This window comes from Chenopodium quinoa, unplaced genomic scaffold (genome assembly GCF_001683475.1).
Source record: "Chenopodium quinoa cultivar QQ74 unplaced genomic scaffold, ASM168347v1, whole genome shotgun sequence".
Taxonomy (NCBI): domain Eukaryota; kingdom Viridiplantae; phylum Streptophyta; class Magnoliopsida; order Caryophyllales; family Amaranthaceae; genus Chenopodium; species Chenopodium quinoa.
In genome coordinates this window covers 927,384-950,548 of record NW_018743389.1, presented here as the reverse complement: position 1 = coordinate 950,548, position 23,165 = coordinate 927,384, and the positions used below count along the sequence as shown (strand labels likewise).

The window sequence follows — 23,165 nt, the reverse complement described above, 5'->3', positions numbered from 1 at the left end:
GTAAAAAAAGACTAACTCTGTATATCACTTCTGTTTTATTATTGTACACTCATCTTATAAAAAAATTACGCAAGTTTCAATAGGAAATATTCGTACATTTTTTTAAAATTTTATAAAATGGTTACATTTTAGGAACAAATTTAGGCAAAACTATCAACCAATTATGACAAGTATTTTTGAAAAAAAATAAAAATAAATTACAATTAAAATGATAAAGAAGTTAAGATATCTGTAAAAACTACCTAATTAATTTTTCTATTTTCCTCGTTTGAGGCAGATTAACTAAACTGAAGATGCATAAATCATGTGTGTGTGAATGTATGATTGTGTGATAGTCGAAAGTTACAAAGACCAATTCCAAAAAAAAGAAATTAGTTGGCTATGTTGGTGGTTCTATGACTAGGTGCATCTAGGCTAAGAGATGTGTTATGCTTAACTTCTATTAGATTTTAGATATAAAATTATAACATCACCTCTATTATTAATTAATCTATAACATATTTGCACCAAAAATAAGAAAATCAAGCTTCAAGAATGCAACAACATTTGTAATGAAAACTTTACCCCCAATTGGAGTTTGACGTGGTTCAAATTCGAATTAATCAGAGTTCAACAGGCTTTGAATGATCGAGTCAACTTCATTCCCTCAAGAAAATATTTATATAAATCGATATATTCTCGAATTATTATGTGTAAGCGTAGATTGGACATTATATATAGAGGACGGTACGAACAAAACAAGCAAGTGTAACATGCATTTATAGGAATAATTAAGGCGACTTCGGAAATTGAAAGCATTTTAAGACAGGCATTTCCCCATCCTGAAGGAACTGAAAGACGATGTTATGTCCGAGCTTTAGGCCGTTTGCAATTTGAAAATCTTTCCATCCTTGACCAATGTAGGATTGACCATTGCTTTTCTTGTACTTTAGCATCACTGTCCAAGCCTTTCCTTTCCCATCTATAAGCTTCATGTAACATTGTCTATTTAATAGACCGCTTGATTTTACGAAGCCCTTCGGAAGATACTACATTTAGAAACACTTGTATGTAAATGTTACAAAATTGATCAAAGTAGAAAAAAAAAATGTAGTAGGAAGAGTATTTATACGTAATTGTGGCTAAATGCTTCATTATAAGGTAATCACTCGCATGTATCATCCCAATAACCTCTAATGTGGGATTTTGAACATGATGTTTTAACAAGGTTGTACCAATTGGTTGTTAGTGTAGTAGTGATTGAGACTGCACTTGGTAGGATAGGAAGAACCTGTGTTTGATCCCCAGCAACAACAATTGGGAGAGGAATTGAACCTAACTACTCAGAACTGATCCCCAAATTCGAATTAACCCAAAGGGTGAACCAAGTGAAACACTAAAAAAAAAAAAAACAAAAACAAAAAAAAAAAAGCAAGGTTGTCTTGTTGGTATTTTTAAAATCTTATGTTGGTACATTATAATACTAACACGATGTGTAAAAGTACCAATTGATGAGGGACTTCTTCATGTTTTACTCTTCTTTTAGCTCAATCAATGCGTCATCCTCACTCGAGCTACGTGGATAACTCCACATATTTGAGTCTGAATATTATCCAATTTACACAATAATGGTGGTTACAACTTTTGGTTTCATTACAAAGTCAAAAACATATACAGTATATAGGAGCTAATGCTTTTGGTGTCATTACAAAGTCGAAAACATATGGGAGCTAATGTTTTTTTTTTTTTTTTTTTTTTTTTAAAAAAAAAAGGGTGAGGATTAAAGAGTAAAGAGTACCATGACTTGACCTCATCCTTTCACGGTTTTTTTGGTTTAATATTTACGAGCCATACACTTGGAAATAAAGATGTGAGTAAAGAAATCCTTATTTTTAAGTACTCTCACTTGACAGAAATTGAATCCTAAACATCAAGAATATAAGTTAAGAAACTTACCAAATGAGCTAACATGCCAGGAGTACATTGTTCGCTATAGAGGCCAATGTTTAGGATACTCATATAAGAATGGTGTACGAAAGCGTAAAATAAAATGGACTTACCGCTTGACCTTTATTAATGACAGTAGGACTGAGAGTGACATTGTAGGTCGGATATTTGGATTCAGCTGATGGTACTTGTGCCGTTGCAGCATCATCTTCTTCCATTGGGTTTCCTCTCTTTTCTATCCCTAACACATTAATAATGCTGTTAATAATTTACTAGTAGACAATAAATATGTAATTCCATAATCCTAAATTTCCTCATCGCCTCATAATTACCAGTAATCATAAAAGTTTCATTAACAACAATGCCTTAAATTGTTTAATCCTCATAAACACCAGGCCAATCAGATTCTGGAAATGACACACTTATTTACGTCTTCATACCTTACAAAAGTTCTTTTAGTGAAGGCTCTATATAGATGATTCCAGTGGCGTCACCAGGATTTTCGAAGTGTGGGTTCGAAACTTCCGAAATTTGAAATCATAATTAACAAAGGAATAAAAATACAATAATTAAATATTCAGTACATAAATAATTTCAAACTATGGATTACAAATAGATTACACATAGAAAAATGAAAAAAAAAAAAAAAAAAGCTATAACCGATAAAATCTGATCAAGCTAATACAATGGCAGAGAAGCAACACATTAAATAAATTACAAGTTAACATTAAAAAAAAAGCTACAATATTCTAATTAGCAAGTAAGCATTACATTGCACATATACTATTTAAACTGAATAAGCTACATACTATCATTGTTATAGAGTTAAAATATGGATTCAACTAGTCAAAGAGGCCAACAATCAGCACATATTAACTTAATGACGGAAAAATAATGATAATGGCCATGATATTTCATTGTATCCTTTCACGCATCGCTAGAGCTTAAGGACTTAACCCAATACATGGATCAACATCCCACCTTACATTTATTTCTCATTTGATAAGTTGCCAAACTAACCAAATAGGGATATTAAGTTCAAGTAGCTAAATATTATCGTTTCACTATCGAAGCTTTTCTCATTCTGATTGCTCACTTAGATTATTGTAGCAGATTACTGTCGTTAGCTATGGCTTGACAGAATTCTTATGTGCCGACAATAAAAATGTTCAATTCAATGTAGCTTAGTTAGAGTTAAATTGTGTAGTAGATTCATGTCACAGGATTAATTTCAATTTTTTATATATAATTAATCAGCAATACAAAACCATCACTGAACTCAAAATTATACAAATAAAATTATCAAAGAGTGTTCGCCAAACATCACTTAACTCAAAATCATGCTTCAAACACAGAATAATTAAAGGCCAAATTTTCACGATTGAATTAAAAATTAGCATATATTAAACATAACAATGTAAATAAATTATCTCTAAGATCTATAATATTCATCAATCAAACCCATATCAACGAAATAGCAAATGAAATTATGAAAACTAGAAGGCAGAAACGAAATACAGAAAATAGCATATGAATTGGCAGAAACGAAAGGCAGAAAATAGCATAGCATATGAAAATAGCATACGAAATACAAAAAAATCCCCAAATTGAGAACTTGAGAAGTAAATTAGATAATTATATCCAAACTTCAGCAATTTACAAAACATTGGCAATTCGTAAATCGTAATGTATATTAGCAATTGAATTTAGCATATGAATTTCAATTTTCAAGTATTCAATGATTTAGCAAAAAAAATCCCCAAATTGAGAAGTAAATTACATTTGCAAAAAAAAAAAATCCCCAAATTCACTTACCCCTACATACACCGATACACCATACACGGCTGTGAGGCTGGGTCTGGGTGAGTGGCTGGTGCGCTGCCGGCCTGCCGCTGCCGCCGTGTTCTGCTGACTCTGCTGCCGTGCTGCGCCGGGAAGAGAAGGAGGAAGAACGGGAAGAGATTAAGAGAAGGAGGATTGGAGGAAGAAGTTAGGGTTTTGCAATTTGGGGGAATGAGGAAGAGGAAAGCGAACTCTGGAAGCAGGAAAGCTCAGTGCTCAGGAAACAAAATTAAAAAAAAAAAGTGTGAGTTATGGGTTTTGAACCCACAAACTCTTGTGTGATGGGAGGTAAAAATAACCACTGGGCTACAACTTTACTTGTTGCCATATAATACACAAATATTCTATTTAAACCTATTTTGATTTTTTTTTTTTTTTTTAAAAAAAAAAATTTTAAATTTTTTTCAAAAAATCAGTGGGTTCAATGAACCCACTTGAACCCACCCTAGTTCCGCCCCTGGATGATTCTTTCATAATACTGGAATTAACCATTATAATGACGACAATTTAATCTGTCTCAATTTACTTGTCTCAATTTCTTATATAGGCTGTTCCAATTTACTTGGTTCAAAGCTTACAAAAATTTCTTATCTAATTTTTCTCTTGAGTTAGATCTCACACTCGTTCACACATCCATGTGTAAAATATCTTGAGCAAATGTTTGATGACATTTTAAATTAAAAGTCAAATGCAACCTTTAGAAGGTAGTAATATAATCCCTTCATCAAGAACCCATATTTTGAAGTCAAAATTAGAATTAGTTTTAATTACAGTTGTAAAAATCAATTTCAATTAACACATAAATTGGAGTAATTAGTTGTCAATTTTAGATTCGAAATATAGATGCTTTAAAAATTAAAATTATTCTTCCTAGCTTGATGTTTCCAAAGTTAAATAAATAATTGCTTAAACACAAAAAAAAAATCACCAAAGACTTCGATCTATCGATTTGATTAAATAAAATAACTTTAATGTAAAAAATAACACAAAAATAAATTAACATTGTGACAAAATAAAAAAATAAAAAATAAAAAAAAGGGGGTAAAATTACCGTTACTAAATTGGCGCGCACACGCAGTAGTAGGATCATACACAGTAACGCTGAAGATCAATTTAGATATATGTGTAAATACCAAAAAATTACCAACACTCAACTCATTGTGCTCACAAAATTCCTTCCAACCATCCCCGAAACGCCGGCCGCCTTCGAGTTTTACGGCCCAATGGTGGTTATCGTCCGTGACTAGCGCCACGCCCTCTGGTTGATGACCGTGTAGTTCCATCTCTACACACTCCATATACGACACTGGAATTGACTGCATGCAAATCAAAAATGTAACTTTTGAACAGATAAAATACAGAAACCGTCGATGTCAACTAGTTTAATTAGCTGGTACACAAGACGTGGGATTAAATAGGAGGGACTACGTACAAAGGTGTTGAGGAAACCAGGGATGAGGGGCTGCATGAATTTAGCACCATTGTTAGAATTTGGTTCTTCTGATATTTTTGTAGTGTGCATTTTAGCAGTTTTAATCTTCTTTGTTCAAATTTGGGACTTTTTTTTTTATGGAGAAATGAATGTTTTTGTATTGTAGTGGTATTATTGGTAACTGTTGGTTGATTATATACTCTCATTATTACTGTACATAAATGGGTATGTGTGGTCAAAGCAATGTTGAACTTTTAAAATTGGCATATGACAAGTCAAAAACTTCAATTTTTCTACCCCAAATAATTGTACCAGCAACTCATCATGGCATGAGGCCTGATAAAATTTGGAGATTCCATCGCCTTTTGACTCGAAAGATAAGGCAATGGAAGTGGAATACAATATGGAGTACTGCTTGAGTAGTTGAATCTCATAAGGTTTAGACAATTTAATACCAACGGACATTATTAGTCATCGAAGGCTCAAGTTATTGATTAGAGGCAAAGAATTTCCCAACCACGGAATTTAGTAGCTCACTTGGTTGCAACTGACAAGATTGTTATGAATAAGTTTGTATTAAGCTTCCCCCATATTTGGGATTTGGCTTAACTTGATTCGCCATTTCCCCCCAAATATACTGTTAAAGACGGACCTGGACCGCATCCTTCATTAAGAGAGAGTCCACGCACATCAAAAGTCTAAGGAGGTTCCATCCCAAAATCAAAAGGCAATACGAAAAATAGCTCCTTAGCCTTATAAAGTGTTTTAACTCTCTCATCTTTTATCAATGTAAGACATTTATATGTGTTGTTTGGGAAGGTTATGTGCCTATGCCTTAACACTTTCCCTCACTTGTAAAGTCTCTTTTTTAATCCAGTCACATTTGATGTTTCATGGGAACAGAGTGCATTTAACATATACGTTTACTCTAGAGTATAAAACTTGCATTTGGGTGTACATTAGGGGAATAACAAAATCAGCTTATAGAAGACACATTAGAAGAGGGGAACTTTACCAAACAAACTTTACTTCTATTAATAATTTCTCATCACAAGCACAAACCTTCTACATATTTAGACATATATTATGATTTAGACAACCCTCATATTGAGCTACAAGATTAATTATATATAGTCACACCAATATGCATGCATTCTCTAATTAACATATCACAATTTGATCCACTTCAGCAGTATTCTTCCACACAAACCATTTAGCAGCCAATACATATATAACCAAATCCAAAGCACAAAACCCAGCCAAAACCCAGTAAAACTCATCAAGATGAGCGCGATTAAGATTATTAACCAACCATTCTTCCCCCCACTTCTTGCTCATCTGTTGTACAGCAGCTATAATCGCGCTACTCATGAAAGCACCAACGCCTATTGCACCATTTGTTAAGGCTGAACCCATGCTTCGCATGTCTTCTGGCATTTGATCATAGAATAGCTCTTGCATTCCAACATATGCAAACATATCACTTAGTCCCATCACTACAAACTGGGGGACTAACCATCCCACACTCATCGGAACTATAGCCTTTGGATCGTTGATGAGTCCATGCTTACTTGCTACACCAACCCTCATGTTTTCTACTAGAGCTGCTATTGCTATGGTCAAGATGGAAAGTCCCAAGCCAATGCCGATCCTATGGAGTGAGCTTATACCTGGAGGAAACTTTCTCTAGATAGTTATACATCCATTAAACATAATACAATTCAATCCATATATTTTAGTACTTGCTCCCCTGCAAAGAGCATAGTGCAGCTTATTACGCGTTACTTGCCCTTATGTTACTAGAAACACCGCCTTGTGTATTGATTTTTTTTTTTTTTTTTCTAATTGTAAGACTAATTTTAAGATTTCCTTTATTGTAAAATTTTTCTTAAGAACCAACAAACAAAACCTTTTGGCTATTATTTGCATACATAAAAAAAAAAAAAAAAAAAAAAAAAAATCATGAACAGGACAAGCTTTTCATTAACTGACAAGTTTCTATCAAGCCTTTTATTTTCAAAAAAAGACAAGCTTGCTAACAGAATAGAACTACAGAAGCAATTTTGTCCAAACAAAAAGGTGTTTATTGTAACATAAGACACTACATAAAGTTGATTCCTAATAAATTATACTATTACAGAAAAGTAACATATAAACAATATTGAATTTATTGAATACATAATCCTTATTAGGTTATTCTCATATTTATCCCGCATCTTATAACTTGAAATTTACCCAATTTTAATGTTCATATTCTCTTATAATAGTCGGAAGTAATCAATCCGTGACACATATTAAGGCATCTTCTAATACAAATTGATTGTGAAGACTGACTGGAGTGAAACATCAATCACTTTAAATTATTACGAGAACAATTAAGATTTATCTCAACTAGTCTAAACATTGCTAATAGTGGCGGAGCCAGATTTTAAAGATGGGTGTCATTATAATGTCCATGGGGTGTCAATAAACTTGATATTAATCGAAAGTTCAATGATTTAAAACCAATACCTGAGGGGATTTTAGTGATATTTCTCATAGAAGGAACGAAGAGTTTGTCATAGATTGGAACAGATATTAAGATAGTTATCCCAGGGATGACTTGAAGAGATGCGGGTGGGATTGAAACCTTAGGGCCAAGTGATCGTTGCATGGTGCTAGCTTGCTTGATGAAGAAGGTATGGACTTGTGCAACGATAATTGCGTATGCAAAGGTGCATACCCAAATTGGGATTAAGCGAACTATGAGCTTCACTTCTTCCACTTGATTAACGGAGCATAGCCTCCATGGGTTTCTGGATTTGATCAATGAATCTCTCTCGTCGATTGTCATTGCCTTGTCGAGACATCTACATGAGTTCGATTGTTAAAAGACATGTACAATGCCAAATTCAGTATATGCGTCATGCATGTTTATTATAACCAGAATATACTTATTTTGTAATTCAAATATTCAATTGAAACTTAATACCAATTTTATTTTTTTTGATAAAGAACGACTCTTATTAGACCACAATCCACATTTTTTTCTAATTATTTTGGTCTAATATTTAATTTATGATTTAGACACTTGAAAGTGATATGAAAGGATAAGGATCCTCACCCTCAAGTACATATATGCTAGGCAATTTATTGTAATTAGAATATACATACCCATAATTAATTAAATTAGACGTAGTATGTATATTAATGAATGTTTAATATTGAATGCCACAATGAAATACGGAGTACATTGATAACAACAAATCAACCATTGTCAATTACTTGTAAAATTAGATGCTTGTATAATTAGACACTGCCTAGGATTAATACTCCACGCTTTATCACTTTGATGGTGCTACATATGTCACATTTAAACAACACAAATATTGCTTTAGTCGGACAAGAGTATTGTGTTAAATTTGTGTGTAAAAATAAATTTTACAATTAGTACTTTAGAAACTTCTTTAGCAAAAAAATCAATTGTTATTAGCAAATTGAGAATTATACAAAGCTATGAGAAAAGTAATAGTTCAAACTAGAAATGAATCATGAACGGACGATATAACACGTGTTTACAGATAGTAAGTGTATCTTTACTTCTTTAGTCTAGTACTTCGTATTAGAGAATTTCTAAGTAGTTTTTATGGCGTTTTGACACCTTCTCAAAGCTAACTAAGGCAGATATAAAATGAGAAAAGTACTTACTAAAAAAATGAATGATACACCATTTGTTTATAGCTAGTAATGAGTGTTTTTGTGGTCTATATAGTATTAGAGTATTTCTAAGTAGTTTCTAAGGCGTTTGATATCTTCCCAAAGCTAAATTAGGGAGATGTTGAAACTAAATATTAAAACTCTAGTCTCATGCTTTACCGTTATCAAAAGAGTTCGTTTCTCCTAAAGAAATACTCCGTACTTGTCAACCAACCAGAGTAATAACTGAGTTAAGTAGAGAGAAGAGGATTTAGACTCGTCCCGGCCATATGCATGTACATACCAATAAAATATAACAGGGAAATTCTCAACGGTGACCCTCAACTTCTGCTACGCACCAATGGTCACCTCCCTTTTTTTATTATACAAAATGACCTTAGTTAAAAATTTCATCTCACTCATAACCTTATTTCATTAATATTAACTATGGTTAGATTTCTATTTTAAAAATAAATAAATAAAAAATTAAACCCAACCACCAAAATCAGCCACCATCTCCCTTCCGACGACACTACCCCAAGTTCCATCGATCGCCGCCGACACTACCCAGACTCCCTCGACCGCCGGTGACACTGCGCCAACTCCACCTCGACCACCGCCAAGCAGATTCCCAAATCCCCGCCCACAACCCTCCCTCTCTCTCGTCCTTCTCACCGTCACCACCACTAGGTCGCCGAACTCAGAACCCCGACCACCCCCAAACCGCCGAACCCAAACACAATTTGGATTTTGTAGATCGAACAAGGAGTGACAGTCGGGTTTAGATCTGGGCGTAGGAGAGATCAGAGGAGAGAGAAAAAGAGGTTCGTGGGTTGTGGTGGGAGGATTAGCAGTGGATTTGGTCTGGTGGCGGTGCAGTTCTTGGTCTGGTGGGGAATGTCGGTTTGAGGTGAGGAAGAGGGTAGAGGTGGTGGTGGCAATGAGGAGAGAGAAGGAGGGTCTTTGGCAGATTGGGGATTCTGGCTGGCCGATGGTCGAGGTTAAGCAGCGTCGCCGGCGGGGTAAGCTTGGAGCAGTGTCGCCGGCGGGGGGAGTTTGGCTGGCAGGTGGGGCTGGCTACATCTGGTGGGGATGAGGGTGAAGGTGGTGGCTGGGTTGGTGGGTTTTTTTTTTTTTCAAAGTTAACCATATTTAGTTTTTTTGTAAATAAATAACACTCATTAATGTCATATGTGAGATAAATTTCTTAATTAGGGTCATTTTGTATAATAATAATAATAATAACAATAAAAAAAAAAGGTGATAACCATTGATACGTAGCAAAAGTTAAGGATCGCCGTTGAGAATTTCCCAATATAATATCAAAAGGTCTACTTTGAAATATAGGTTGACGTTAGCAAAATGTGAAAAGTATGGAAGAAAAAGCAAAAAACATGCAAGTCAAAACACAATCAAGTAGCAAATGTTGGAAAACGAAGATATGTTCTCATCTGCCAATAAGTAGAGAGGTGAGAAAGATGGTGGTGAACAAAGTTAAGTGAATTCAACTTCAAAATTACAGGGTTTGCCTTTACGTCTTGTCAATCACATGCGTCTTATATTTGTTGCTCTATTTCATTTCCTCAGGTGTTTTCACATACATGCACTTTCTAAATTATTCCAGAAAATTCATTATTTTTTTCCTTCTTTTTTGGTTAATAGATTTTTATTTTTGGCATACTATTTACTATTTTAACTATGACTGAATTTTGTGATTTATATAGATATGATTGAATATAATCATTTGAAATCTTGTTATTAGAATCGTCTCAATATATATTAATAAGATAAATTTTTTATAGTATTTAAAGATATAAATCATTAAACTTATAATGTTGCAATTAATTTGCAAACATGATACGAGAAAAAAAACGTGTCAACAAAAAATATTATTATTATAATATAATGTCAAAGTATATGGAATTATGGACCTGGTAGTTAGTACGGAAAACAGCATCATGCATTTCCACTTCCAAACCACATGCATCCTCTAGGGAAGTAGGGAGTATATATGCATGGTGGATTCCACATTCATTAGTATATAGAAATTTTCTTTCTATATACTTATAAAAAAAAAATTACATTAATATATATTGTTCTCACGAATGAAGGATAAAAAAAAAAGTATTTGTATATGGTTATATGTACTCTGATTAATACAAAGTACTTCGTACAATAATGTTAAATGTTAGTGACTTGTATGACTTCTTTAAGCAATAATTATTTGGCTCTATTGATGGTTTAATCTCGAGCATAGTTTAGGATACTTGTAAGCTGTAAGGTTACGCACTCGTTAGTCGATAAGCAAGTTTGTACCCTTGGGCTCACACATCATATCATATCATATACTCCGTACTTGGACAATTGGACAAAACAAGTATAGCAATTCGAACTGACCTAATAGAATAATCATGTCATGTTAGTTTTAATTAGCTAGTGGAATGATGCTTAGCTTGAAGCTCAAATTTTATGGCCAAGACAAGTTCAAATCTTATGGCCATGTTTTTAGAAATTATGAAGGTGCATGCACTTATTCAAAATTAGTGGGTTTCTATATTTAGGTTTTGAGTGTAGTGATATATATACATGCATATAACTGAGACAATGAACCGTACCAAACAACCAAGAGTTGTGTGGAATATGCATTAGTGGCAACCTTATCTTAACTGTTCAAATGTTCCCTTCAATTAGAAAGATATGTTTAGTAGAAGTATCAACCTTTACGAAAAAAAAACAGGTTCAGAATTTTAGTAAGATGAATATTTTCAGGTGTTAAGCACTTGAGCATATATAGTATGATTAGTAACAATGAAGCTTCTCAAAATAAAAATAAAAAAGTTTTATTGCCTAAAAACGATAATTAAGAAAACTGCTTTTTATACATTTGTGCTCCATTGATCTTATTTTAGTTAGGTATATAATGTTATATTATATGTCAAGTGTGGTATTCTAAAACTTCATCAAAACAAGAAAAAAAAAAAATCGATGTTTATTAAGTTGTATGGTAAGTTTTATGAAGGCTCTTATAATGGACAAGGACCTTAATGGGCATGGCTCTTATTGGACAAGATCATTATAGGGCCAAAATATTTGCCCAATTTTATAGGAAAAGGGAATAGATAACATAGTAAAATAAAAAAAAAAAAAGTACATGTATATAGTTTATTTTTGTATTCTTGATTATAATTTTTTCCTCTATTCTTTTTCCTCAATTGTTTATTGATTCGTCTATTACTGACCCATAATACGCATTAGCCAAAATAAAAATGACCTCTTGTTAACCCAAACTCGACCCTCCCAACTAGGTCTACAAGGAAGTACTCAAAAACTAAGATTGAATCTCATCTACATTGTTGTGCTTTGTACTTCTTTATGTGCCAAAATATATATAGTGTTTTCTAGAAGGAAAATAAGGGTTTCATTTCCAAGTATCTTGTTTATACTACTACATCCGCTTCATATTTTTTGTAACTTTGGAGTATTACTTATAAGATATATAATATTCCAAGTTGCAAAAAATATGAAATGAAGGTAGTATATAAAATTCACATTAGTCAATAACGTACACTATAGAAAACTTATATTCTACTCTATATTACAACTATTATAGATTTGGTGATTTTTTAACGGTACATAGAATCTTATTGAAAATAGTATCGCAAGAATAACAAATTATGGTTCAAAATTAAATGGACTTTTTCATGATGTGTCGAAAGATTAGTGCAATTGTTAGGGGGAAAAGGTGATTTAATGTGTAAAATTGACAAAGTTATGGTTCATTTTGCCCGGAAATGTCTTCTCATTAGGTTTGTCATTATCATATTAGATATGCTTTTTTTGTGATAAGAAAAAGTTTAATAGTACAAGCCATCACCAAATAATGGTCCAAATCTTGTGGAGCATAATCTTAAAGAAATTTTGTATTGATTTTACCCAACTTTGCTCTCTCTACCTTTATTATGATATGAAAGGGGCCCTATACTATTTGTTGCCCTAGTCTTAGGTTGATCCTCAATAAATGATGTTGGTCGGACTATTTGACCATTTTTGTGACCATAAAAAGAGGCTAGTAGCCTAGTAGTACAATGTACAATCCGGCAAAACAAAAGCTAAGGATCTTAAGCTATAATCCTAGAACAACTAACTATAAGACCCAATTTGTCATATTTTTCACTAAATTGAATTCTTATTGGCCAAAGAATGAAATTTGTCTTCCAAAAAAAAAATACAGAGTACAAATTCTTAACCACAAAGCACCTTCTTGGCCTCCAATCAATTTAGTCCAAAGCAACTATATGGTCATATATATTATCTCCGTCCTATTAAAATTGTCTCATAATTCAACAATAATTTAAATATTGGTATTCCACATTTTTTCAAATGAATTAATTTTAATTGAAAAAAGCAAACTAATTAAAGAATATGGGACAATTTTAGTGGGACGAAAGGAACATGTTTAAAGTTAAAAAAATAAAAAAAACCCCTTCTTGACTCTACAATGACCATTTGCAATAGGCCAATGACTTATAGGTAAAAAAAAAACACATGATTTGTCTTCCTATACCAAACATCTATCTTTCCTAAACAATGGGCAAATAGGTTGTGGTATTTGGTTTGATTCATGCCATATAGCTTTGATTTTGAATCTATTATATCAATCAAGTAGTTAGGATAAACTAGATAATATTAGTCGCATTAACTTTTGGGTCACTTCGGATCTAATTAAAAAAATTCTTCATGTCACAATTTGATCATGTAATTTAAGATACAGTTTTAACTTCTATCAAGTATTCAAAAATAGGTTGGCTTTGTTGGGTATACTTTCACCTCATAATGTAATATTGGAAACTCTAAGAAATGGCAAATAAGAAAAGGCACACTATCAATGCACTAATCAATATTCAATATGTAAGCTCTAAAGATAAGTATTGAGAATTTGGGGTAAAAAGCCAACATTAAAAAAAAATAATAAATAATAATAATAATATCCATGCAACTGCTTAGTGGAGCTTAATATTATGAACTAATTGATGAGTATTTTGCATTGCGTTGTTAATTTTGACTAAATTGATGATGACGGCCATCCCTCGAGTTACTTTTTTAATTTTTTAATGAGGTAAAAAAAAAAATAAGAGTATTATGGGCTGACTTTTAGTAGAAGTTGGGTCCCTTGAGAACCCAAAGCATGGAACTGAAAAAGTATCTTATTGGCTAAGTATGTATGGATAGATTTAACCTAACATTTGTCTGATTACTACATGTATTTATGAATTAATTTATTAATATGTGGGCCAAGTAAATAAAGCATTCATCTTTGACAATATTAAAGACCTAACATCCAAAATAGGTGATATTTAATTTTAATTATTAAAAAAATCTTACTCATAAACAATTATAACAAAAAATCAGTAAAAATTAGTTTTAATTGGTAAAACTATGTAACTCGAAATATAAAAATTAAGTTTATTAATCACTAAAATTAAATTGTTTCAAAAAAAAAATCACTATATAGTCGAAAAAAAAATTAAGTGAAAATCATTTAATCTAGTGAAAATTGCAATTGGTACCTAAGAAATAAAAAGTTATTGGATTTATTGTAGAACCATTTCATGAAATTAATTTCTCCATGTTTTGTAGTATTACACTATATTACTTCCTCAGTCTTCTATTCAAAAAAAAAAGAAAAAAAAAGTACTTCCTCAGTCTTAATTAAAAAATCTACTACTAGAATGCCGAGATTATTTTCATTAGTAAATTTTTCAAACATTTTTATTTCTTATCTGGAAAAATCCAATGATCAATGTATGCTTTCATAAAAGAAAGAGGGCAAAGAGCATCCATTCCCCAATTCTACTAGACTAAAAATGAGACAAAAGGTAATGGGAAGAATGTTTTCCACAAAAGAAACAAATGCAAAGCATAGAACAAAAACTTGTATGTTTTTGTCGTTACTCTCATTTACTATCCCTTCTTTGCTATATTTTGTCGTTATATGACTATTGTTAGATGCTAATTAATGAGATTGTTGTAAAGTTTAAAGTAAGTAGTAATGTGATGCACCAACAAGGAATATAATATAGACCATAATCTTTACCCGAATCATCCATATTATTTTAATTAATTATCTCATAATGACTTATGAGGTAATCTTAATTTACTAATGACTCAGCTTGGTGTATTTAGAGTCCAAGGTTTGGTTTTTGTTTTTATATGGATAAGAATATAAGATAAGATGAAGGAATAAAAAATCCGATCTGTAAAGGATGAGACTCGATCCAAGGACCCTAAAATTAAAGGTACTTGATAAATCTACGTGATACCCAATCCCTAGACTTAACTGGCCACTGCCCCTCTTTTCTTGGACTTGAATATTTTGTGATGAGGCATGATACTTTTTGTATAGATGAGTTTACTAAACATATAACAACCTTCAGTATGGAATCTACTTTATTTCATGTGATGTCCATTATTATACTATATGTGCAACAAAGAAGATCTCAATTCTTCTACTTAGTACTATATTTGGTATTTACTGTTTATTGTACTAAGCAGTGTCAGCACTAGCCTTTGTGATTAGAAAGAGTCAACTTTTAATACAAGTTTTATTAGTATAGTAATCAAAGATATTAAAGATTATTTAAACATTTTTAAAAAGCAATGTTGCTTTCTAATTGAAACATAGTATGTATTACGTTGAGTCGTCCAACTCTCAATAGAATAGCTAAATATAAGATGATATAAAATATGACAATATTACGTTAAATATTATTTTAATAAGAAGATGTGAATTGGAGGAAAAGATCTCAAAAAAATCTTATTCCATCAAGGATTGTCATTAAGTGAATTCGCTAATTAAAACGTGCTTTTAAATCTACATCAAATCATCACACCCAACAAAAAGAAATGAAAAAAATGTCAATCCCAAATGATTTTCAAAGTTTGCTTATTTTACTTAGTGGAATGACCAACACTACTTAAAGGTCTTAAGACTTAAAGTCTTAAACTAATAGTCCAATCCTAGACTTACCGACTAATTTCGTGTTGAATTATATCAGACTGGCCGACTAATCCCAAATTAATGTCAATTTATATCCAAAATAACAATTAATTAATTACATCAACTTCGTAGTTAATTAAGTGTCGAATTTGAATCACATGGTCCCAGCAGTTGACCTACATGTTACGTTAATACGTTATCAAATATATATGAGATCCAAGTGAGCTATTTTTTTTTTTCCCTAGCAACTAGTAGTAGTACGACAACGTTTCACATTAACTTTTTTTTTTTATTATTATTTTTTTTTTTTTATGTCCAAAATAAATACAAATTGGCAAATTACAAATTAATAGTAATACATTTGAAGTGAATAATAATGTTATTTTTACCTAAAATTTATATTTATTATTAAAGAGAATAAGATATAGGTAAAATCATAGCTAAAATGGCGTTGTAGTCATTGAAAGGGGTTAACGGCATATAAGCAATGATAATTGTTACGGAATAAAAAGAGTTTTGTTTAGACGACAAACTAGTATTAAACCAAGTAAAATAAAATTGTAACATAAAAGTTGTCATGAAGACGTTACCTGAATTGGTTAGTACGAGCCAATTTACGTGCATCCAATCCGCGACCAACGTCATCATCGTAGCACAACCCTCGACCATTGCTAGTCTCAACCACGTGCCTCTTTCTAGTAGCGGCAACAACCACCTGAGCCACTCTAGTAAACGGACTCCCCACGGGCCGCTCCATCCGATAAGTCGAACATCCAAAGATAAAAACCGCTAAAGCCAACCCTACGGCGATAGTAGGAATGGAAAACCCGACGGTCCAACTAACGTTGTCCTCCACATAAACTATTACAACCACGGCAATTGTTGCACCAACAACAATTCCAAGGTACCACCAGTTAAAAAATGAACTCTTGGCTTTACGTTGCTCAGGGGTATTTTCGTCAAATTGATCAGCAGCAAAGGTTTGGACACATGGTTTGTGACCACCTTCACCCAAAGCCGTTATGTAAAGAGCCGAGAAAAACAAGGGCGTACGAATGTTTAGTGGGATTTTAGTGGTTGTTGAGATTGTCAACAAAATCAATCCCTGTTGATCAAAATGAAACATAATAAATCAGCTAGTCCCATGAGAATTATGAGTGCATCATAAACTTCTAGACTCGCAACTTGCAACAATGACATTTTGCAATTTTTATTGTTGAATTACACTTTTACCAGTGAATTTTTCGGTATTAGTAAGTAAACTAAGTTACTTTTAAATTCTGAAAGGTAAAGATTGATACGAATAATCCGAACTTTTAACTATCGCTATAAAATTATAAATCAGTAACTTTTCAAATTAATTTACAATATCATAGCTTTGAGAAGATCGTATCATGTCGGGTTATTATGAAAAAACAATCTTTAAGTTCTTGACTTTTTCGATCAAAAGCTCTAGGGAATTAATCGAAGAAAGTCATTAGAGATTCATTTTTTTCTCTCCCAAGTTGGAAATTTCCCTAACTAATTCGCGTTTCTTTTAGGGAGAGTGGAACATATATAGTAACAATTCTATTTTAGCTGTAAACCGTATACTCTTTCATTACAAGCAATTAATTATTTTCATAAAGTTAATATTTTAAAATAAGCATAATTTTGACAAAACTCTTAAGTTTCAATGTATTGAGTTCTGTGAAGGCACCAGCTCAATATCAGTTACATGACTTACACCACTAATAAAGGTATAAGTGTAAAAATATGTCATAAACATTTCAAATGTATTTATGAACACCATTCCTATCTGTATAATACCACATTACCATCTGTATAGAATATGAGACACACACACATTATATACTCGGCACTGTTAATAACTCCGTAATATCCCAATTGATGCATTTAAAATACACTAATTAACACGAACATATACGAAATTTATACTCATATTATTACTAGCTCTACCACTAAACTTATTAAATTTTATGTACGGACCAACTAGTGATGTCATCTTCAATAAATGACTTGTTCCCCCCTCCTCTCTCTTCTAGTATCATGAGCACTTCATGATAGAGAGAGCAGTATGACCTGGATAGACCAGTTGAATGGCACTGACAGATAATCACGTAGTAATTATTTTAAGTAGCTTTTAGCACCCAAAAAACATAAAGTAAAAATTAAAATAAAAATTTATTCATTACACACTTTTTTTTGGCATTATTCATTAAATTTCCTAAAGGGAAAGCCGGAAAGGGACACAAATGAGGTGTTAACAAGTTCAAAACTTAGGTGAGGTCCAAAGCCATTATAGACAAAATTTAATCTCAAGTCCTATGTTACTATCGTAGTCTTTAATTTTTGTTTATTTTGACGGAAAACAGAATTCACAAAATATTATTTTCAACGGAAAACACAGTTGTAAAAACAGCTCTTGATAATGCGTGAAAGGGAAAAGATCGATGGAAGGAGAGAAAAGCGAGGTAAGTAGGGTGGAAAATGTGACATCCTTTCTTTCAAAATTAGTTTCCATTCTTTACAAGTCAAAATGAAATGTTTTCCGTCAAAACAAACAGAGCTTTGTTGAATGCGAAACTTGATACTATTCCATAAGTAGAGGAAAAGGAAAAGCGAAACTTACCATGAGAAAAACGGAGGAGGAAAGGAGAGTAGTCTTAAAGCGACCAAGATAAGAATCAGCAAAGAAAGCACCAATAAAGAGAGCAAGAGACGAAACACCATTCCATGAATTCACATTTTTAGCAGCAGTTGCAAGGGGTATATCCATCATTGTTGTTAAGTACATGATTAAATTTCCTGCTATTCCATAATACGCAAATCTCTCTGCCATTTCCACAACTTCATTTTTTCATTTTTATTTTATTATATATTAAAACCCCACCAAAACAAAAAGAAACATTTTAGTTAGTAAACAAAAAAATGGGAATTTATTTTAATTCAATAAATGTAAAAAAAATTAATTGAGAAATCTTACAGATGATGAAGATGGCAGATTTCCATCCACCTTTAGAAGGATTAATGTTAGAATTATCCATGAGAATGAGGAAAGGGGAAATAAGAAGAGTACAAGATGAAGATGACTAGAATTTATTCTTCCAAGTTGAAAGCTTTGAGTTTGGACACGACAATATATATAGAAAAATACAAAATAAAAGGGGTTTTTATTTTTTTATTTTTTTTTAATTTGTGTTTTTTTTTTTTTTTTTTTTTTGTATGTATATTAGGTTGTGTTGAGAGGGGAGAGGTGGTTGGGGGTTTATTTGCTCTGTTTTTGTTTATTTATTCTGTTTTTGGTGGAGTACTAGATAGATATTAATAGTGGATTTTTTTTATTTTTGAGGAGAAAAAAAGGAAAATAAACGTTAAAGTTGTGGATGTTGATGGAAAGGTATCACCGCCAAAAAAAATAAGAGTGTGTTTATCTGATAGGTTGATTTTAGGGATTAGTAATATTTTACTCGGTTAATTATAAATCTGGTTAACTTTGTGACAAGTTAAGTACAAAGTTAATAGCATGACTTAATTATTATTCAAGAATAGGTAGAGTTGTTATACAAAATTGATCTAAGATCATCGATTGAATAATTAACCACAAAATACACGATCAAAAGCATTCAACTTAAAATAATTAAAATAATTAGACATCATAAAACCCTCTTAGAATAAAGGAAAATTTCACTTTTGCTACCAGCAAAACACACGTATTTCATTTTTACTACCGGAGAAAATTTTAATTTTATTTTACTACCATACAAAAACAAGTTTGTTAAAAATTGCTACCACTTAACGGAATCTGTTAGGGTTCCGTTAAGTTTATTAAAATAAAAAATTAAAATGTTAAAAAAAAAAGAAAAAAAAAACCCAGCCACCACCTTCAATTGCCAGCACCCTCCCGTCAGCCGCCCTCCCCCTTGCCGACGCCCAAAGCGTCGCCTGACGCCGGTGACTCCAATCCCCCCTCCCTTTCCTCCACCTACGCAGCCCAACCCCTCCGTTATCCCCTTCTCGCTGCCCCAACCCCCACCCCGAAACCGGAAAACAACCCTCCCTCCCCATCCCCACCCCCCACCGGAATCAACCCCCCTCCCTTCCCCTACCCTGAATCGACCCCCCTCCCCTTCCCCCACCCAAAACAGCCACCCCTAACCCTTAAACACCAGCCCAACACCACCATAAACGAAACCCTAAATCCCGTTTAGGGTGGTTTTGGGCTGGTGGTTTAGGGTTAAAGGTGTCGGTTTTGGTGCTGGGGATGGGGCGACTTGTTCGAAGGGAGGAGCAGCAGCAGTAGCGGCGCATTTTGATGGTGTTGCGAGAGGTTGAAGGTGAGTAATGGTGGTGCGATGGGAAGAGTTGTCGTGGGTAGTTGAGAGGAGTAAAGGATGGTACGGTGGCTGAAAGGTTGGGTTAGAGTCGCGACGGTGGGGGGGAAAGCATGTGCGCCGGTGGGGGGAAAGCTTGTGCGCCGGTGGGAAGATGTACCGAGCGCCAAAAGTAAAGGGGCCGGGGAGGGGTGGCTGATGGGGAGGGGCGGCTGAGGAGGGAGAGTTGGCTAGATCTCACTAACGGAAATAGTAACTGAAAGTGTAAAGTGGTAGTGAAATTTAACTTATGTGATTTTAGGTGGTAGCAAAATAAAATAAATTTTTTAATGTGTAGCAAAAGTGAAATAGGGGTGTTTGAGTGGTAGCAAAAGTGAAAATTTCCTAAATAAATAAAATGAATCTCACCTCCTTCATTTCATGCAGGATAACATCAAGCTCATGAAGTCACGAGTAATTCGGTCTTCCTCAAACTTATAATTTTGCAAAATATCTGTAGCCTTATGAACATCAGTATCCATAACTTTAGCAAAGTAAGTAGTATGTTTTCTGTAAGGATATATATAAGCATTCAAATGAATACCCATATTTTCAATCTCCTATTCAAGTTGCCTAGCAGATCTTCTTGGTGGTGGAAAGGGGGGGGGGTGAGGAGTGGGTGATGACGACGGAAGCGAAGGAAGAGAAGCAGGGGAATTGGATTGAACCTAAGATCTCAAAACTTTTATTGATTGATTCCTATAAATACATGTATCCTTGGGTTCACTTTTGTTCAACAATAGAGAGAATTTTAGCCTTTCAAAGCTTCCATTGTGTCTCATTTGTTGATTAACCTATAAATATAACTCTAAAAAATAAAATATAAAAAAAATCCTCAAACTTTCTAGTTATTATCTAAATACATATATAACAAAATGCCTATTCATTTAAATGCTGACAAGGATCATCCAATGTAGCAAAACTTTATTGTTCCTCTAAACTTTAGCTCAATCAAAACTATTCCAGAATCTCATACTTAGGAACAATGCTATGATGATTAAAAAAACAACCCTATCAGCTATGAGAAATTTCAGTCTTCCATCTCTATTTCAATAATTGATCTTGAAGATCCTAATAACTTTAGACCTCATTTTTAATGCGTGTCAAACTTGAGGGTTTTCCAAGTCACAAATCATGCAATTTCAAAGATTACTCGATCAAGTCGAGTTTCAAGCCAAAAGTTTATTCAACCTCCTATTTGAGCAAAAGAGAAGGTTCTACGATTCCCCGGTGAAACTAGCAGATATGGCTATCTTGGATTTACTCGATTAATAATAGACCCGTTTGAATTTGTAACAAATTTAAGTAAAAAGTTAATAATATGGCTTTATCATTATTCAAATCAAGAATATGGAAGTATTTATACAAAACCTATGATAATATAATAGTAAAAAATCTTCTTAAAAGATATAGGACCATAACCATAAATCTTAAAGAATATTCTCCTATAATATCAATACGTAAGTATATCACACATATATTTTCCTATATTGATTATATTTCATATCTCTAGCACCCTCCGCAGTCGTAATAGCAGGAACACGAAGAAAATACAAGTCATTATGTCGAGCCCCAGGTTGGAAAAGTAGTCAGACTCAGACAATAGGTGGTGACATCTAACTTTTTTATTTTTAGGGTTGGTAATTTAAAATATTCGAAAAAATAGGTGATTTACTTTGTAATAATGTATCATAAGGGTTGGTTATTTACAAAATTTCCTAATTATAAACTAATTTTGGGCACGGGCAATGCCCTTAATTATACTCTTCATTTTCTATATTCAATTGCCATTATTTATTACATTTTGTTGATATTGGATTGGACCAAACTAGTTGATTTATTTGGGCCAATTAAAGACTTGGTGCAAATTGGTTTACATGGCCCAATAACATTGTCCAACTCTTACTGACTTACAGCATGCAAATGAGCAAATCCTTGTAGACTAAGTGGTCCTCTAGTCCATGATAATTTTTTGAGGAACAATTGCGTAAGTTTTTTTTTTTTTTTTTCACTGCTTTGCTGCTTTTATTAGTGTCCCGGAGGAAGACAAGCAGGGGAATTGGATTGAACCGAATCTCAAAACTTTTATTGATTCCCCAAATTAATAATTAATAAATTACAAAAATGCTTAATGGTACGCATATAGTGTTTAATTTATAAAAATATATTACGATATGCAGATAACAATATATCTAATTTTAATCTTAGGCCATAATAGTCAATTACAAGCAATATATATATATATATATATATATATATATATAAATTGCCACGTAATTAATTACGTAGCATATTTTTCATATCAGATATTCTTAATTAACGCCATGTATATTCAAGAATATCACATATTTTAAGACATGATGATTAGTTAACATCTCCATATTATTCATTACCATAATTAAAATATCACATACTTCGTATATAAATTAGGAATGAGATGGAATCAAATCACATCATACCATATCACTTCACTAATAAATAAAGCCAGTCTCACAGCTAAGCCACGAAACATCGACACTTGGCATTCCAGATTTTCACCAAGTTTCGTACCACGTGGGCAACAAATAGGTATATTGTGACATATATAACGCTAAGTAAACGAATTTTGGATAGATTTTTTAAAATAAAAATGTTGTATATAGTTTTGTTATTGATAAACTTCTAATATTTCATTTATTTACAAAATTAATCATAATTTTTAGTAAATATCCTATAACTCGAATCTATTTTCATCATAAAATTCATTTTAAAAAGCTCTTTAAAATAAGATCCATTTATAATATATATTTAATTTATTTAAAAAAATAATAGGGAATTAGTAAAAATAAGTTTTAACCAGTAAAAATAATTTTAGCTTAATAAAATTAATTTTAAGTCAATAATATCATAGATTTCTATTTACAAAAAAAACTACAAAGTA

General features: G+C 32.6%; 2 protein-coding genes across 2 annotated transcripts; both read right to left on the bottom strand.

Moving 5' to 3' along the window:
* Positions 1-349: 349 nt before the first annotated feature.
* LOC110738388 (putative B3 domain-containing protein REM15) lies at positions 350-5,628 on the bottom strand. Its single transcript, XM_021918770.1, has 4 exons — positions 5,201-5,628; positions 4,820-5,084; positions 2,040-2,167; positions 350-1,028 (listed from the first exon to the last, which is right to left on the bottom strand). The coding sequence occupies exons 1-4, from the start codon at positions 5,288-5,290 to the stop codon at positions 771-773; spliced, it is 741 nt and encodes a 246-aa protein (XP_021774462.1). The 5' UTR covers positions 5,291-5,628; the 3' UTR covers positions 350-770.
* Positions 5,629-6,195: 567 nt separating this feature from the next.
* On the bottom strand, positions 6,196-19,939 carry LOC110738387 (protein NRT1/ PTR FAMILY 5.4-like). The gene is made up of 5 exons (XM_021918769.1): positions 18,859-19,939; positions 18,505-18,722; positions 16,463-16,977; positions 7,712-8,049; positions 6,196-6,870 (listed from the first exon to the last, which is right to left on the bottom strand). The coding sequence occupies exons 1-5, from the start codon at positions 18,917-18,919 to the stop codon at positions 6,362-6,364; spliced, it is 1,641 nt and encodes a 546-aa protein (XP_021774461.1). The 5' UTR covers positions 18,920-19,939; the 3' UTR covers positions 6,196-6,361.
* Positions 19,940-23,165: the final 3,226 nt, after the last annotated feature.

Coding starts and splice junctions, on each gene's coding strand:
- LOC110738387 (XM_021918769.1), bottom strand. CDS start 18,919: ATGGATAATTCTAACATTAATCCTTCTAAAGGTGGATGGAAATCTGCC. Junction 18,723..18,858: donor ATCTGCCATCTTCATCATCT/GTAAGATTTCTC, acceptor GAAAAAATGAAG/TTGTGGAAATGGCAGAGAGA. Junction 16,978..18,504: donor CCTCCTCCGTTTTTCTCATG/GTAAGTTTCGCT, acceptor TTTGATCAACAG/GGATTGATTTTGTTGACAAT.
- LOC110738388 (XM_021918770.1), bottom strand. CDS start 5,290: ATGCACACTACAAAAATATCAGAAGAACCAAATTCTAACAATGGTGCT. Junction 5,085..5,200: donor CTGGTTTCCTCAACACCTTT/GTACGTAGTCCC, acceptor ATTTGCATGCAG/TCAATTCCAGTGTCGTATAT. Junction 1,029..2,039: donor TCATTAATAAAGGTCAAGCG/GTAAGTCCATTT, acceptor TTCTAAATGTAG/TATCTTCCGAAGGGCTTCGT.